Source organism: Mauremys reevesii, linkage group 1 (assembly GCF_016161935.1).
Source record: "Mauremys reevesii isolate NIE-2019 linkage group 1, ASM1616193v1, whole genome shotgun sequence".
NCBI classification, from domain to species: domain Eukaryota; kingdom Metazoa; phylum Chordata; order Testudines; family Geoemydidae; genus Mauremys; species Mauremys reevesii.
The window spans coordinates 237,930,010-237,947,288 of record NC_052623.1 but is presented as its reverse complement, the minus strand read 5'-3'; the positions used below and the strand labels follow the sequence as shown (position 1 = coordinate 237,947,288).

Below are 17,279 nucleotides of genomic sequence, written 5' to 3'. Positions count from 1 at the left end.
AAGATTTGGTTTTTCAGTTGCAGTGAACTCACAGCCATTGAGTTTAGCTAACTCTTCAGTATCTTAGGACATAAACCATAGCCAGAAACAAAACAAAGATATGGTGTTGGAATTCAGTGCTGGTACTCTTGTTTTCCTGAGTCAGTACTAAACCAAAGCTCTGGCAAAGTGTTAGGGGGCACTCTCTGGTCTTTCAGAAGATGTGAAATGTCAAACGAAAGTACAGCCTGAGACAGCTCACAGCATTTTTCATGACAGATGGAATGAAAGAGGTACCAGAGTACTCAACCCTGGCTCTGCCACCAACTCCCTCTGATGCTTTGGGCAAGTCACTTTGGGCTTTGATAAAAACAGACTAAGTTTCTAGCCGTCATGGTTGTGGAGAAAAGCTTGAAAACATCAATTGAGTGTAAACTAAAAGGCTCAAAATCCAGAACATAAATAAAAAGAAACTCAATGATTTTAAAGCAAATTTTGTGATTTTCTTTTAGGCTTATCTCGATTTTTTTTTTTAAATGAGTAGGGTTGGCAATATGGTGAAAGGCACTACATTACTTTAACAACTACTACTTTTTTATATGTTCCCTACATTTACATGTTCCTTGCCTCAGAGTTCACAACAGGAGACAGACAAAACAAACACTAGACAAGCCAGGGACAACAATTCAGGGAAGAGAAATGTGCAAAATTATAAAATAAGGTGCAGCTTAATAAGTTCCAAATGGCAACACTGTTTTCTGGCTGTTGGTTTTTTAATTTTACTGAGGTACTTAAAGGGTTAAAATCAATCCCCTACAACTGGCCCGTGTTTGCTTTCCTATTTAAAAATCACCCTATTAAAGTGGTACATGTTAGTGCAGAGACTGTTGAGTGTTCTACCCTCTCACTATTTATAGAAACAAAGGATTAAAAAAATGTTATGTCTATAGACTACTCTTTATGAATAAGGTGCTTGATGAGTAATTTATTTGTTAGACTAGAGCACTGCACTGAGAAGTCAAGTGGGGGATACTCTCACACAATGCCCATACAGAAGATGAGAAACCTTACAATCCAACAGTAGTGACTCTGGCAGGATATGCACATTTCTACCAAAGCACAATGAGATTTAAAATGTTATTAACATTACTCTTTGTCCCTGTATCCTCCCTCATCAATGCAATTACAGATAAGCAGTCATGTTACATTATTTACTCAAGCGCTACAGTGCAAATAAAGAGAGGGGTTATTATTATTATTTCTACACTTAGGAACCTTTTCCTAAACCATAACCAAATATTATCTGAGACAATGATGTTTTAATAGACAAAATATATGTTATCCAGACATATTAGTGTACAGGTATTGATTTCACTAAATGATGTCTCACATACTTTTCTCTGTTAAAATTGAAATCCTAAAATACAATGATTGTTAAAATTACAGTGGGACAGTCTATTGTTACAGACACTGTTCCATGGCACAGGGCATCTGCTCTTAGAATTGGTGTGGTCTGGTACATCCAAATAATTTAACAGATTGCATGTGTCTAAAGAACTTTTAGAATTGAGATGAGAATCTCTGATGTTCCAAAGTTATGGAGACATGGCAACACACTTATTATTCAGTTATCCTTACAAATGAATATGAAATATTAATACATTTTTTGTGTTTCTATGAAGCTATTCACAGATGGCTCTCAAACTGATGATATCTCACAAAGACCTTATGCAGTATAATAGTTTGCATATGGTTAAACTATGCTAAAGAGAGGTTAAGAACTTGCCCAAGGTCTCTCACAGTTCCAGCAACAGAGCTGGGAACAGAACACACAAGTCCAACTTGCAGTCTCCACCTGCTCTAACCTCTGGGTGGCACTTCTTCCCTAGGGCCCAGGCTTTCCGCTATTCTGCCACTGCAGAATCCTGTTGGAGCTATGAAAACAGGGTAAGAATATAAATAAATCCGAGGCTGGGGTGGAGGAGAAGAAAAACTGAAGTATAATTTTCTTCTCCTCCAACAATAATGGAGCCAGCAGTTTGAAGAAGTAAGTGAACTTTTAAGATCACGCCTGTCATAGCACGACTGACATCACATCACTTTCCATCAGATCATTCCTAGGCTAGAGCTGCAAAATTAATAAGATTCAACTGTACACCATATTCCTATGTGATAAGAGGACAAGCAACTCCTCATCAAATGGCTTTCAAATGGTCTGAAAAACCATGGCAACCTCCATTTAAAAGCCTTTTACACAATTTGAACAAACCCCCATAATTTTCTGTGTTTTATAGCCCAGTTCCTCTCCATCTGCTTCCTCCCCATCCCTTAAATCCACCTCCTCCAATTATTCCTGCCTTTTTAGTTGGCTTGACACTGCCAGGATAGATAGGGCGTTGGTAATGAAAATTAGCTGATGTAACACCATCAGCGTAAATGTGTCTTGGACAGAGAATCAAGGGTTAAGTTTTTAAATGACATCTCTTTTTACATGTGGAATTTGTTGGCTAATTTAAAGAAAAATACATAAAATGATGAAAGCCCAATCTGCATCTGAACAGAAACAACTGAAGTTTCCTTCTGGAACATTAAAGAGACAAACTTTAAGGTGGCATGCCTATGATTAGATATTCAATATGTTTTGAGACACATTCATAGGCGGTGACATTTAAGGCTTCCCATATCACTCAAGCTGCATTGCATGGCTAGTGATGCAGAGCCTGTATGTACAGGAGACCTATGTAGTCCAAGTCTTTAGCAGAGTTAGAGTATGCCTACATTGCAATCTGATGTGTGACTGCAGCGAGTGTAAACATACCCAAGTTATTTTTTGAGCTAGCTAGATCAAAGCTAACAATATCAGTGAAGCCATAACTAAAGAGGAAGCAGCATAGTGGTAGCCTCTTGAGTACACATCCAGGTCCCAGGTGAGCTCGTATAGCCCATGTTGCTGCGGCTTCAAAGCTAGCTCAAGTATTGTCTACACATGCTGCAGTCACACATCCAGTTGCAGTGTGGACATACCCATAGACACGTAATTAAGCTCTGTCTAAGGGCTTGTATACATGGCCTTGCATTATGAACTAGATGGGTGTGAATTGTAGAGAAGGCTAACATGCTATACCAATTGCCCCATGCAGACCCTGCTGGCGTGAACTAAAAGGTACCTAATTTGTGTTAATATCATTTAGTTCGATATAGTGTAGATGGTGCCTAAAATACTAATCTTTCCAGGATTTCTGAAGTGCATGCTACTTAAGGGGTTAAACATACGTTAGGCTAGTAGGTAGCTAATTTTGGTTTCTATTAAAGCCACCAGTTTTTTCTCTTATATAATTTACTAGTTACCACAGCTTACCAATGCAACTAAGATGCACAATATTTATATGAATAACCAAAAATTTCTTTTATGTTCTGTTAAGTTTTGTCCCTCACCATAAGACACTCTTCTTGTCCCTTTTCTTTTTCTTTTGCGTAATAAAATGTTGAAACCTGGCTTAGCTGCAGGGAAATGAAGTAAATTTTAGGCATAATACATGAATCACATTGTACTGGGCATAGCCTCTTCCCAAAAGATGTGTGAGCTGAATCCGTTGGTCAGCAATGGAGAAAGTAAAACAAAACAAACATTGCAAAATGATTGTCCTGACTTGAACACCAGTCTAACCCCTCCAGTATAAAATTCATACTGTTCTGAGGATAATTTAAGTTGATCTTTCCTGCCCGTAAGAAATAATGAGAAAACTTCTGGAAATCATGGAGACATGCCATCCAGGATTCACGGAAGAAGATATTAAACCCCCCTGTTGTGGCTTTTAACCACAGCCCATGGGAGTGGTGAGTGAAGACACAATGCTCCAGCAGCAGCTCCTAGAGATGTTGAGATGAAGGCAGGCACAATATCTCTTTGAATGTTGGGGGAAGTGTATGTGGCAGTAGGCATTCATAGATTCTTAAGTGGGATATTGCACACACTCCCCACTCCCTGATGACTAGCACAGATGGGAAAGGGGGCACAGCTTTACCCTTCCTTATCACTTTGGGAAGTGTAATGCTGCCATCCAGTCCATGGCCTCTCTGGCAACCTACGTGGACCTTGGAGTGAGGAGCATAGTCTGCAAGAAGGAAAAGTTTGGAGGAGACACCAGCCCATCGGTGCTGGAACCATTTTTTATAGTGGGGGTGCTGATGATGGCAACCATGTATTTGGTGTCTGTTATTATTACGTCAAGCCAGGGGGTGCGGTAGCACCCCCAACACCTTTAGTTCCAGCACCACTGCAGCAGCCAGCATTTGCCCACTGCCCTCAGCACTTGGTCACATTTCTCCAGTCTAATATTGCTGCTTATCAGTGTTCCAGGGTTACACTGCAGCTGGCTCGACAGTCCTTCTGGGATTGAATTGGTTGTTGATCAAATAGAATAGTTGCAAATATAGCACCTGAATTTATGTCAGCCTACTTCTAAATTGCATGTATGCTGAGAATTTTGGGATATGCAAGAGTCACACTGCAGACACAGTCCTCAATCATTGAATGTCCTGCTGCTTTATATTTCTGGGGGTATATTTCTGCAGCATTGTGACAAAGTGGTTTCATTTCCCACACTCATTGCACCTTTGTCCATAGGCAAGGCATTTTCTTTCTGCCTTTCATGTTTCTTTTCAGAGACTATACACTAGACCATGATATCTCCATTCTCAGTCTGTCTCCGTTCTCATTCTTGGGTTCCATTAGCTTGAGCCTGTGTACTTGTTCTGCACTAGCGACAGTCACTGTTTTGATCTTTTCTCTGTTCACCAAGGGTGCCCTTGCTATTTGGAGGCATTTCTGTAGGGTTACATCTGTTTCTCTCCACAGCTCTCCTATAAGCTGAAACCACGTCTCAGAAAAGAGCCCATCTTTAATTAAGGAATCTTTAATGTTTCCAAAGTTGCATGTGGATGTCAGAGTTCTCAGCTTTATAACTATTGCCTCTTCTGCTGCTTTGTTTTGGATACAACACAAACAATCCACACACATATACGCGCACGCGCACACACACACACACAGCCCCCAGTCTCGTGCGCTCTACAGTCTTGTTCTGTCTGGGATCATAGTACTCATCAAACACCTTTATCAGCTGTTCTAATGCTTCCGAAATTATTTCTGGCAACAGACTCACTCCTTGTCCTTTTCCCCCCAAATGAGAAATTTAAAAAAATGTTACCTTCATTTTCGCATCTTTATCCCCCAAAGTCAGCTCTGTATACAGACTCAGTTCTTGTTTCCATGCTTGTGCAGAGCTTTTTGTCTGGAAATCCAGTATTCCCAGTGGTCTGAGTCCCTCCATGCTGCTTGTTTGCTCTGTTTCTAGCTGCTGCTTTATTTTCTTGTTAATCACACGCTCTTCCTTGCTGTGAGTCTTACTAACAGTATTGCCAACCTCAAATGATCAAAGATCATGAGTCACACCCCCAAAGTCATGAAACTGCCCCCCAAATCATGAGATTTTTTTAAAAGTGTTATATTGAGTTGTTTGGCTGGTCTTTTGAGTTTTGAACTCACCATCCAACCCCATGCAGGTGTGCAACAATTTGTGTTTCCCAAATTTATTAAGGTGATTTTGAACCCTGCTGCAGGAGCTCTCACCTCCACATCTGCCTGTCCCCCATCAATTCCACCCCACATCAGTTCAGACCCTCCCCCCCATGTCTGCTCCTCCTGCAGCTCCTGGGGCTCATCAGATCCCTTTCCCAGGCCTGGGGAGGAAGGGCACTGCAGAGGGGTTGTTTTCTCCCGCTTTCGATATAGGGGGAGATTATTCACCACCCTTTTCCCCTTCCCAGGCCAAGTGTTGCAGCAAGGGAGAGGAGAAGTGCTGTTGCTCACATGAGGGGAAGATAGAAGAGGGAGTGGAGCTAACCTGAGCTTCTGGGCATTTTCTGCTTCCTCCTCCTCCTCCTGTGAAAATGGTGTCAGCTGCTGGGGAGTAGGGGAGAGAATTCTGCCTGTTTTCTGTAGCAGCTTTGGTTGGCTGCTCTTCCCCAGGAGGTGGAACTGATGGGAAAGCAGCCAATCAGAGGGAGGTTTCCCTAGGCAGAGCTGAAATTTGAGAGAAAGCTGGAGTTTCTCACATCACCCTGAGACTGGCTCTCATCCTGGCCAAACTTGCACGAGGTGCAAAGAAATCCTAGGAGTTGTCAATACTGCATTAGACTGACCGCTGCTACCATGTTTCCTGTACCACACATTGGCTAATAACATGAGAAGACTCCATGTTCTAAAACTAAACTGGGTCTTTATTAAGAGAACTATTTACAGAAGTGCTGCAACCATAGTGAGCATTCCAACCATGTGCTCACAGACTGACTTTCTGGTGCCTCTTCCAAAAACTCTTTCCTCCTGCAACCTTTTCTCTCCCCTCCAATTTGCATGTGGATTGCTATAGCTCTGAATGCCAAATCACTTAAGCATGCACATAACTTTAAACCACATGAGCCATACTGGCCACACAGGTCAGCAGCGACTCTCAAGCTGGACACCCATTAATATAAATGAGAGAAGGCTGTAGGCTGGGAAATCTCTGTGAGGGCTCAAGAGCTTTGGGGTATATTCTCCCACATCTGAAATAGCTCAAATCCAATGCCCTTCAGTGTACATTGCACAGCTTCTCATTTTCACCAGACATTTGAAAATGGTAGGAGGAAATATAAGAGCAGGAAATTGTTTGAGTGGGGAATGAGCTTTGTTGTGGATTATCTTAAAGTGTGGCACATAGGATGTACTTTTAATTGATATCAAAGGTGCCTGAAATGTATGGATAGGCACCCATTTAAACATTTTTACATAGAAGTCAATGGGCGTAATTGTGTTTAAAATTTACATCCATGCTGAAGTGCTTGGACCATTGCGCTTATGTTGTGACTGGAGCCTACATACTGATGCCAGGTGTGGGAAGGGTTGAAGGATCCTTGTGCCCTTCTCCCACAAATCCCTGTGCACCCATTGTGTAGACACAATCTAGCACTAAAGAGGTCTCTAGTTAAATACTTTGATAAAAGAATATTTCTTCTCTGTTTTGTCCCCAAGTTTTTATAGAGACACCCACACATGATACAGACTGAAAATAAACAATATTCCTAAGGTTAACAGCTTATATATTTAATGGAAAGAATCTGATATACTTCTCACCGTGCCTGGTTACTGTTTGCACTTCAGCCAGCTTGGACAATGAAACTAGATCACTCAGTTTCATTTCCTGGTTCTAATGTGCTAGCCCAATGTGTTTGGGTTTGGGTTCACAGTGCTACAGAATGTTTACTTTTTAAAAAAAAATTGACACTTTATTTTTGAAAAGTCATAGAGCATTCGTGTCAGAATACATTTTGTAACTGCCTCCTGCCCTCTTATTTCAGACCCAAAATAATTTGACTGTGTTGCTTTAATTAAATCTCATTTCACACATTCTTTATAAACAAGCTAGCACAAACACACTCACCCCACACATTTTTATTACGGGCATACCTCAGTCACCCTTTAAATCAGCTTCCCCAGTCCTCCTGCAAACTAAGAATCGTCCTCACCATAAAAACTCGCCATTTCCCTCAATAAATCTACTTCATATAAAAATCTTTTGCCTTCAGAATCTCATTTTTCATTTGTTTCATTAGCTTCCATCTCGGATATCTAAATTCCCTTTTATTACAGCTGGGAATTTTTATAATGTGCAAATTGAAATAATGATTGTATTGCAGCACTCTGCAAATGGTTTTCATTAAGCTTCCAGCTACTATTCCTTGCTCTGTTGGATATCTTTGTGTCAGGGTTACTTTATGCTGGACAGAAATTTGAACAATTTATATTGAACAGAATGACTAAAAATCCTACTAGATAACAACTTTTAAAATACATCGGCTGATGGAGCTTAATTGCAGGTTCTCCTCAAAATCAAAGTGCTTTGGTTGCTTTAAACTTGACAATCATTTTAAAATGCAGAGAAACTGAATAGTTTTCTGGATTGTACATATTTTTAAAATAAAAAATATTATTTATCTCTACAATTCTAAGTTAACAAGCACACCATGAGAAATATATTTAGAATTTTAAGAAAGCTCCTCCTGTTAAATTATAAGGTTTGGGTTTTCTGTTAATATAGTGACTAAATTCACATCCTACACTCAGTAGGAACCTCTGGTTAATTACAGTGACTTAAAATAATTCAGACACTGTTTGTATGGTGAGTGGTCATTTTGTTGACCAGACTCATCTTGCTGCTTTGAGGCTCACCATCACCTTTTTTAAACTGAGTTTACCAGAATATATGCCCACTACTCTTAGGGTCACCAGAAGTCTGAACGATCACATCAAGAATCCACTTAATTGCAAAGATGTATAGTTCTGTTGCTCTTTTTCCCTTTTGCACCCAAGCTTGTCTTCTGTGTCTGAAATTTACAGGAAAAAGAGAGGGGCTTGCTCCAACAAAAATCATCACTAGATTATGACCACAGCTGTATGGAAAATCCTTGATTTTACAAATACTGGCTATCAGCAATCAAAAACTCAAGCAAATTCAGTGGGCTTCTGGCAAAAGAAGAGTGTGTATAATTTCCCAAATAAATTGGCCATTTGTTTCAATGTAAGTTTTGGTACCATAATGCCTAGGGTAGAGGGTTGCCATTTTAAATGACTTCTCTGTTCTAATGATCAGTAGTTTTACATTCCAGATATTAATATTTCATATCAAAATCTTTTTTCCCTGCCTTACTAATGAATATGCTGCCAGTTTAGATGGCTGCACAATAAATCAGTCAAGATCCTACCAAAAACCCCACCAACCCATAAACAGACATCTCACAGAAATCTATGGATACAATAAACTATCCAACTTCTATAGCACAATGATTTTCAGAGATCTGAGGAGAGAAATATAAAGAACATAGTTTCTGAATATTTTAGCAACATGGTTACTCCACTGAACATGTCTCCAAGACTGAGCACTTACCATTGGAGCGGTGAATACAGGTATGCTGGTTATCACTGAGGAAAAAACCCTCCTTGCATTGACACTCATAGCTGCCCATTGTGTTCACACAAATCTGTTGGCATCCTCCATTGTTATCCAGACACTCATCAACGTCTAGGGGGAAAAATGAGAATGTAATATCTACACGCAGAGTATATGTTTAAAATAGCAAGCATCAACCAAATGGCACTCTGTACATCAATCTAATGCAATTTACATTGGCACTATTACAGTTAATCCAAATTAATCCATTTAATTCTTTTTCTCACTTCACAGGTTTAAAGTTAACATTAAAAGAACTATGGGGGGGAGCAGGCATCCAGCTTAAGCCACTATGCATTCTGAGTTGCAAATTGATTTCCAAAGCACAATGAATGTTAATGTTCTAAAGAGCTGTGACCCCATCTGCCAAAAGTGGTGTTGTGCTCTGTCATTCCCTATCCACTTGGAAAGACATACTTTGGGCCTACAGTAATTTCTATCAGGGTAGCAGGCAAACACAAAGGGCATTATTGGGTGAAAAGAGTCTTTATAGAGTTCTGGTCTTGAACAGAACAGCATGCTTCAATTACTGAAGTCATAACCCCCTACTTTGTACATTTGTTTAATGTTGTTTAATGAAAGAAAGACTTCTTAAATCTAAATGTCCCATGTCTGTATTGTCATTTTAATAGGCAAATATATAAACCCACAAAGGCAGCATTAGCTACTGGCTGTTTTGAGGGTCCCCTCTCCCCTCCTCTGCCACCCCCCTTCCCCACCATTACCTCCCTTTGGCATTAAAACTGTTATACTGTTCTGTTTAACGGAGACATATGTTTTACCATTAGGAGAACACTGACACTAAACGATATACTCAGTGTATCTGACCTGTATTCAACCTTGCAAGCACTCTCATCTTTTGCTCATAAAAGATTGCAGAATATCCCTGTTCCGAATTAACTCTTTGGACAATAGAGTCTCTGCCACCCAAGAAACTCACAATTTGTTCCTTTTGTGAGGCATTGCAAACAACCAACCAGTTATTCCACAGGAAGTGCCAACATTTCAGAAAGGGACAAAAACTATAAATGCCTCAGCAGGGTTGGCATAGCTACTGCAATAATTATTTCTTCAAGAAAGTCAAATGGTATATGAAATGACCAGACATGTTGCTTAGGCAGGTACACTGCATCCAGGAGATTTGAAATGCTAGAGAAACCTGATTGGTAATTAACGCTGCAATGCAGAGCTGGTTCAGCCATCACTACTGAGCCTGAAGACCTAAGACCATGGGGATCAACCTATGTGAGTGTGATGTTTACTGCTCAAGCTCCAGCACTATAAAGGATGGTAAATGCAGGCACAGAGCAGTGTAATGAGGATAACAAGCTCTAGAGAGTAAGAATGTCTCCTCCTTTATCCTGGACCAGGATGAGAACATGCAGCAAGTTTCCCCCCTCCTTTTTACCAGGAAACTATGAGGCACTATTCCCTCAAATCCCCCCCACAAACACTGCTTGCCCTCAGCATTCTCAACATGTTATCACTTCCTCTTGTCCCTTTGGGAGACTGAACCCCTTTAGCAGACACATCAGAGCCATTTGAGGAGCACATTAGGAGAGACCATCTGAAGCCTGTTCTACACTAGGCGTTTAAACCGGTTTTAGGAGCGTAAAACCGATTTAACGCCACAACCGTCCACACTAGGAGGCACCTTATATCGATTTTAATGGCTCTTTAAACTGGTTTCTGTACTCCTCCCTAACGAGAGGAGTAACGCTAGTATCGGTATTAACATATCGATCAATGCTGATCGACGGCATTGGCCTCCGGGAGCTATCCCACAGTGCACCAGTGACCGCTCTGGACTGCAATCTGAACTCGGATGCAGTGGTCAGGTAGACAGGAAAAGCCCCGCGAACTTTTGAATATTTCCTGTTTGCCCAGCGTGGAGCTCCGATCAGCACGGGTGGCGATGCAGTCCGAAATCAAAATAAAAAAAGAGCTCCAGCATGGACGATGCGGACGTGATCGCTGTAAGGGCAGGCAAATCTGTTCTATCAGCGCTCCGTTACAGAAGACGAAATTCAAAATCATTTTTTAAATATCTCCAGACAGACGCCATAGCAGGGACTCAGCGCACTGCTGCGTGGCAAGCGTAACGGAAAGCCAAAGAATCAAATGGACGCTCATGGACTGGAGGACTCAAGCTATCCCACAGTTCTTGCAGTCTCTGAAAAGCATTTGCATTCTTGGCTGAGCTCCAAATGCTTCTAGGGTCAAAAACAGTGTCCGCGGTGGGTCAGGGCATAGCTAGGCAATTTACGCACCCCCCCACCCACCCCCAGAAGTGAAAGGGAAAACAATCCTGTCTTGACTCTTTTACATGTCACCCTATCTTTACTGAATGCTGCAGATAGACGCGATGGTGCAGCACTCAACACCAACATCCTTGCTCCCCCCCCGCCATGGGTGACTGATGGTACAATAAGACTGATACCCATAGTCATCATCAGCCTATTGGCACATGGGGCAGTGCAAATGGCCTGGTAACCATGCGTACTAGCATCGGTCAGGTCAATCAAGGCGCCTGGCCCTAATTTTTCCTGGTAGATGGTACAATATGGCTGATAACCATCATCATCATAGCAACAGGGGGCTGAGCTTCATCAGCCCCCACCCTTCATGTGTAAAGAAAAGATTCAATTGCCCCTGGACTAGCAGCAGGATGCTGGGCTCCTCTCCTCCACACTCCTTAATGTCCTATGTGGACTATCATAGCAACTGGAGGCTGCCTTCCACTCATTTCTCACTAACAAGTATTCCTGCATTCTTTATTACTTCATCACACAAGTGGGGGGACAATGCTATGGTAGCCCAGGAAGGCTGGGGAAGAATGGAATGAACAGGTGGGGTTGTTGCAGGAGCACCCCCTGTGAATAGCATACAGCTCATAATCTATGCAGGATCTGACACAGAGCAGCTGTGCTCTCTGGTTCTCTGATACAGTGGTTCTCTAGTACACTTGCCCATATTCTAGGCAGGACTGATTCTATTTTTAGATACCAAAAAGGAGGGATTGACTCAGGAGTCATTCCCAATTTTAACTAGCCCCTGGCTAAGAGCAGCCAGGGGCACTTATGACAACAGCAAATGGAACAGTGCAAAAGGACTGGTAGCCATGCCCATCTTATTACCAATTTATGGTATGGTAGATGGTACAATATGGCTGATAACCTCGCTGCTATCATGCAAAAGCAAAAGCATGCAGCTGTGTGCCACTGCTGAATCGCCTCTGTGAGCGGCATCTAGTACACATACGGTGACAGTCACAAAAGGCGAAACAGGCTCCATGATTGCCATGCTATGGCATCTTCCAGGGCAATCCAGGGAAAAAAAGGCATGAAATGCTTGTCTGCCGTTGCTTTCCCAGCGGAAGGAGTGACTGACGACCGTTAAGCAGAACCACGCGCGCCATTGTTTTTTGCCGCATCAGGCACTGGGATCTCAACCCGGAAATTCAAAGGGGGGGGGGGAGGCTGCGGGAACTATGGGATAGCTACGGAATAGCTACCCACAGTGCAATGCTCCAGAAATCGACGCTAGTCTCGGACCGTGGACGCACACCACCGATTTAATGTGTTTAGTGTGGCCGCGCACACTCGATTTTATACAATCTGTTTTACAAAACCGGTTTATGTAAATTCGGAATAATCCCGTAGTGTAGACGTACCCTGAGCCATTCGAGCTGTGAGGGGAAGGAGAAGTCACATGACTTTGCAAGAGGCTACTTGTGTGAATGAATAGACCTTGCGGGCTGCAGCAATAGTAATGTTAATATTGACACAAATAGCCCTAATTCAGTCTTCAGGGTTTGGACTAAATTTCTTCAAAATTATACATTGGATTGTAGACTCGTCTCATCAGAAGATTAGCTTAATGCTAACTGGAGGAAAAAAAACCTCACTTGATCCATATACAAAAACATAATTTTGCAGAAAGTGAGACGTTTTCCAAGTGTTGCTGTCTATATTTTCACAAAACAACTTGAACAATTGCCTTTCCATTGTGATGAATAATTTGAAACCAATGCAATAATTTATCAACATGTTTATCAACAGTAAAATCTGATGATTTACCACTTCTGTAATGAGACTGCCCCATTTACCACCAACCGCTACCCTTTGTATTTTAGAGTTAACGTTAACACAGTTCAGACTCTGAAAACAACTGGAGAAATTTCTAATAGCAAAATGTTGTCAGTTACTTGCACCAAAATGATTAAAAAATAAAGACAAAGGAGAAGATTTGAGTGAAAGGGAGCAACTCAGCTCTAGAATATGCTTACTCCCATACTGTAGAAACCGCCCCAGCAAACTCTGAGAGTCTGATTGCCTTGTACACTGTATAGCATTGGTTTGTCTCTCTATTTCGGCCTTAGCCCTGCTAAGGGATCAGCTTGATTAGGGCTCATTGCATGACTGGGCCTTAGAGGACAATAACCATATCTCCTATTATCTACAGTGTCAAGCACAATCTTAGTTGGAGCTGTCCAATAACATTCATCAAATAATGTAGTTGCTATGTGAAAGGGGTCACCAGTACAAAAGTTTGAGAACCACTGGATTAGACCTTGTGCATAGTTTGGATTGTGGGATGCGGTGGAGGAGCATGTGTGTGTGTCTGGTCATTACAGCTGATGGAATATTTTTTAGTAAAACCAACAAACATGCTTCTGGCTTTTCAATTAATGCATCTGCTAAACCTTTCAAAGCAGCCCACCTGTATTGCAACCATGGCTAATTCAGAGTAGTTACCATATGAAGACGGCACACCTGTTTCAGCCAGTGTCCCCAAGGGCCTCGCTTTGAAAAATAATTCTGATCAACCATACTTTTTCAACACACTCCAGGGAAAAAGCCAACAACCAAAGGACACCTATAAAGTCAATCCCATTTGAGACCAAAACCACAAGCTTGCAGTGGAAAGAAATGGAAACAAACTAGGTAGACTGATTGTCAAGGGATGCACATCCACTCCCACCCCATTCTTTTTCCTGGAGAATCTCTTCTCTGCCTTCTTTTTGTGTTTCTGCCTTATGGCAACATTATCATAAGTGTTTAAGTGACACAAAAATCAAAGTGAGTAAGTCCCATTGACTTTCAGTGAGAGTTAAGCTCCTAAGTACCTTTTGAAAATGGGACACCTAAGTCACTGAGGAACTTTTGGAAATTTTACTCAAACTTTTTCTTTAAAACTTTCGGAAGCTGTCTCTCAGAATGCTGCTTTTGTCACTGTAGCACTGTGCGGCAGAGAAATGGATTGCTGGTAGCAGTAGTGCAGGACTTCAAGATAGTTTAGCAAAACACAGTTCCGGGGGAGAGGGGTGCCTTTTAGCTTATAAGAGAAATGGGTAGAGATGTTTGAGCCTCAAAGTCAGTACATTTTGAACCTCTTTAGTCAGGAAGCTGGTCTGCAAATCTCCTGAGAAAAGGCCTTCCTGAGGTGGAAATACTGCGTATAGCTATCCTTGTAGTATTTTGATACTTGTATTTCTGTTATAAACTGGGAAGGGTAAAAGTGCACAAAATGTAACAGATAAATACATACGTACATATGGAACTCCTTAAAATTTAAAAAATGACTCAGATTCATGCCTGTTATTTCATCTGAATCATAGTTTTCCATCCCTAGAACTTAACCTAATTCTAATTTAGCAGTGGGGCTACTTATATATAGCATTGCTTTCCTCTTTCCACCTCCCTGTTCCACTCCTCAAGAGTGCACCAATGTTGTTGTGCAGTAGGCGTCCTGGAAGATCTGATTTCAAGATGACATTGGGGGCACCAAGATTAAATCTGGAAGTGGCTGTGGGAGTTGAGCAAATGGCATTAGGTTAGATGTCTTAGACAGCAGCTCCTGCTGAAATGCTCATACAACAGGTGACAAGTTTGTCAAGGTAGGAGAGTGATGGATCACACCAGCTGATATGGCTGTGAAAGAGCAAGAGGTTTGTAAGTAAAATCATTGCTAGCCACATTTATTGGACCACCTTTAGATAATGAAAAGGTAGGTATTAGGAGCATGAATGAATAAGAAAAGGACATATCTGGTTGTGAATGTGCAATAAGCATATCTTCAGGATGAGAGGGAGTAGAGCTCACAGAGATTTTAAGAGCATGGCCAAAATTTTCAAACATATGTACATAAAGCTAGACACCTGAAAAATCTGGCTTCTGGACTAAAAAAGGTAATGTGACAAAAGTGGAGAAGAAACATTGCATGAAAAGGAGAATGAAAACTGATGAGCTCAGCATTTAAACACCACAGTGATAGAAACTTTACACAAAGCATAGATCAGATCAACAGATAACCTGCATCTTCAGAAGGTGGAAAAAAACTACAGCTGTGAATGCTTACTAAAATATCCCTTTAAAAACAGAAAGTATGAAAATTGCCATACCCTGCAAAAGCCAAACAAGTTTTGCAGAAAAAGGGAGAAATAAGAAACACTGATAATTGCATCAGCTGGCAACTCATTAGTAATCTGGTGATTCCATCTTTCATAGATCCTTCTAATTAGAAATAATTATTCTCAACATCAATTTACTTGCAATGGCTCTATGTGGGAACTTGTTTTTCATTTCTTTTTTTCAGTTTCTTTTAATGCTTTTCCTCTTCTTTTGGTGTGTGGAGGCAATTACATTTAGCTGAAAAGTTTGTCTACATAACACAAATTCTTTAGAAAAGAAAAATGTATTTACCCCTTCAAGGGTTTCTTTTATCTTAAAAGTGAAAACACATCTCTAAGATGGAGAATAAGTTGCACAAATGTATCAATTAACTGTATAGACTGTACATTCTTTGGCGCTATCTTTTTATTATGAAGGTGTACAGCCTCTAGCTCAATGGGAGCTTGATCCCATGATGTGTCAAACAGTATCCCATCTCCTATAAATAGTGTCATCTATTGAGCTTTAATTGTTGGTCTGCTCCACAGTCACTGATGTAACGTAATTGGATTTTCATTTGCTCTCTCAGTCTTTGATGGAAGCACTTGAATGTGGGAGCTTAAATTTCGCTTTCTGGGGCTGTTTGTACAAATACATTTGGATTTCTCAAATTTCCATAGAAAATAAAACACAGTAAGGCACAAGTGTGGCTGAAGCAGATGCCTTTGAAAAGCAATAACTTGAGGGAAGTTTTTAGTGGTATTTATCCAGTTCTAGTAATAAATCATCATCTCTATTCTAATCAACAAAAAACATCGCTTTTGGAGACTATAAATGCAGCCAGACTGTCTGCTCAGCATCCAAGGCTAAGATAACAAACCAGTTTTCCTGAATCGCTCCCAACCTGCTGTGCTAATATTTGGGTTATTCATTATGGTATTTTGTCCTTAAACTGGAACCCCAAGAAAACAATGCAATAAGGAAAAAAACGTTTATATCCCCCACACTGCTTAAAAAAAATAATCAAATATTTTTCCACTCTCTGCAAATGTAGCTGAAGCCTGTGTTTTGTCATAACAGGGAATAATTTCATTCCCTTCAAATAGATAGCTTAATATTGGCTTGTATGATGTCTGCCCATTTACTGAACAGAAATAAACTGCCTCAATGCTATTATGCCAACAGAGCACATAGGTCAAGTCTGCTGATGTCATTTGTTTCTTTCTTTCTTTCTCATAAACAATCAGGCACCACAATTTGCCCTTTTAAGACATCAAAACACTTTTCACAGCTTTTAGCATTTCCAAAATAAACACTGGACATTTTACTTGAAGCCTCTATATTCTTGTTAATCATTTCTCCTTTTTTATACACACACATACCCCTTGACAATACTGATTGAACGGAACATAATTCCCCAACAGCTTTTCAAAGTAAGTTAACTTGCTCCTTTCTACACACAATGTCCTTTACTACTATTTAGTAAAGGCCAATAGTCTCAAACCTGGGCACCCTTAAATTTAGGTTCCTAAAACTATATTAGAGGCCCACATATATGTAAATAAAAGGTAGCATATGCCTGCAGTTGCCATCGATTTCCATGGGATCTGGAGTGCCTAGTGCTTTTGCAAATGAGACTGCTTCTGTTCAGATGCCTAACTTTAGGCCCTAAGGTTTGAAAATATTGGCCAAACAGTGATCTGTAGACTAAATTATACCAGTAAGGTACAGTCATATGCTGGGCATGGAATCAGACCAACTCAAGGAAAGCTTAAGGAGAGATTGTGTGAGCTGCCCAGTCTTCATGTCAGGTCATCTTTTGTGATGGTCTTGCCTCCTTGCTATGTCCTTTGGGGCAACTGTT

General features: G+C 40.9%; 1 protein-coding gene across 15 annotated transcripts in view; it reads right to left on the bottom strand.

The window, feature by feature from the left end:
* Nucleotides 1–17,279, bottom strand: part of SCUBE1 (signal peptide, CUB domain and EGF like domain containing 1) — a 308,473-nt gene that overhangs the window by 218,733 nt on the left and 72,461 nt on the right. For all 15 annotated transcript variants that reach the window (XM_039547805.1, XM_039547812.1, XM_039547728.1 and 12 more), the window contains one exon: nt 8,961–9,095. In XM_039547805.1, coding sequence (XP_039403739.1) covers nt 8,961–9,095 — 135 coding nt within the window. The remainder of the gene's footprint in view (nt 1–8,960; nt 9,096–17,279) is intronic.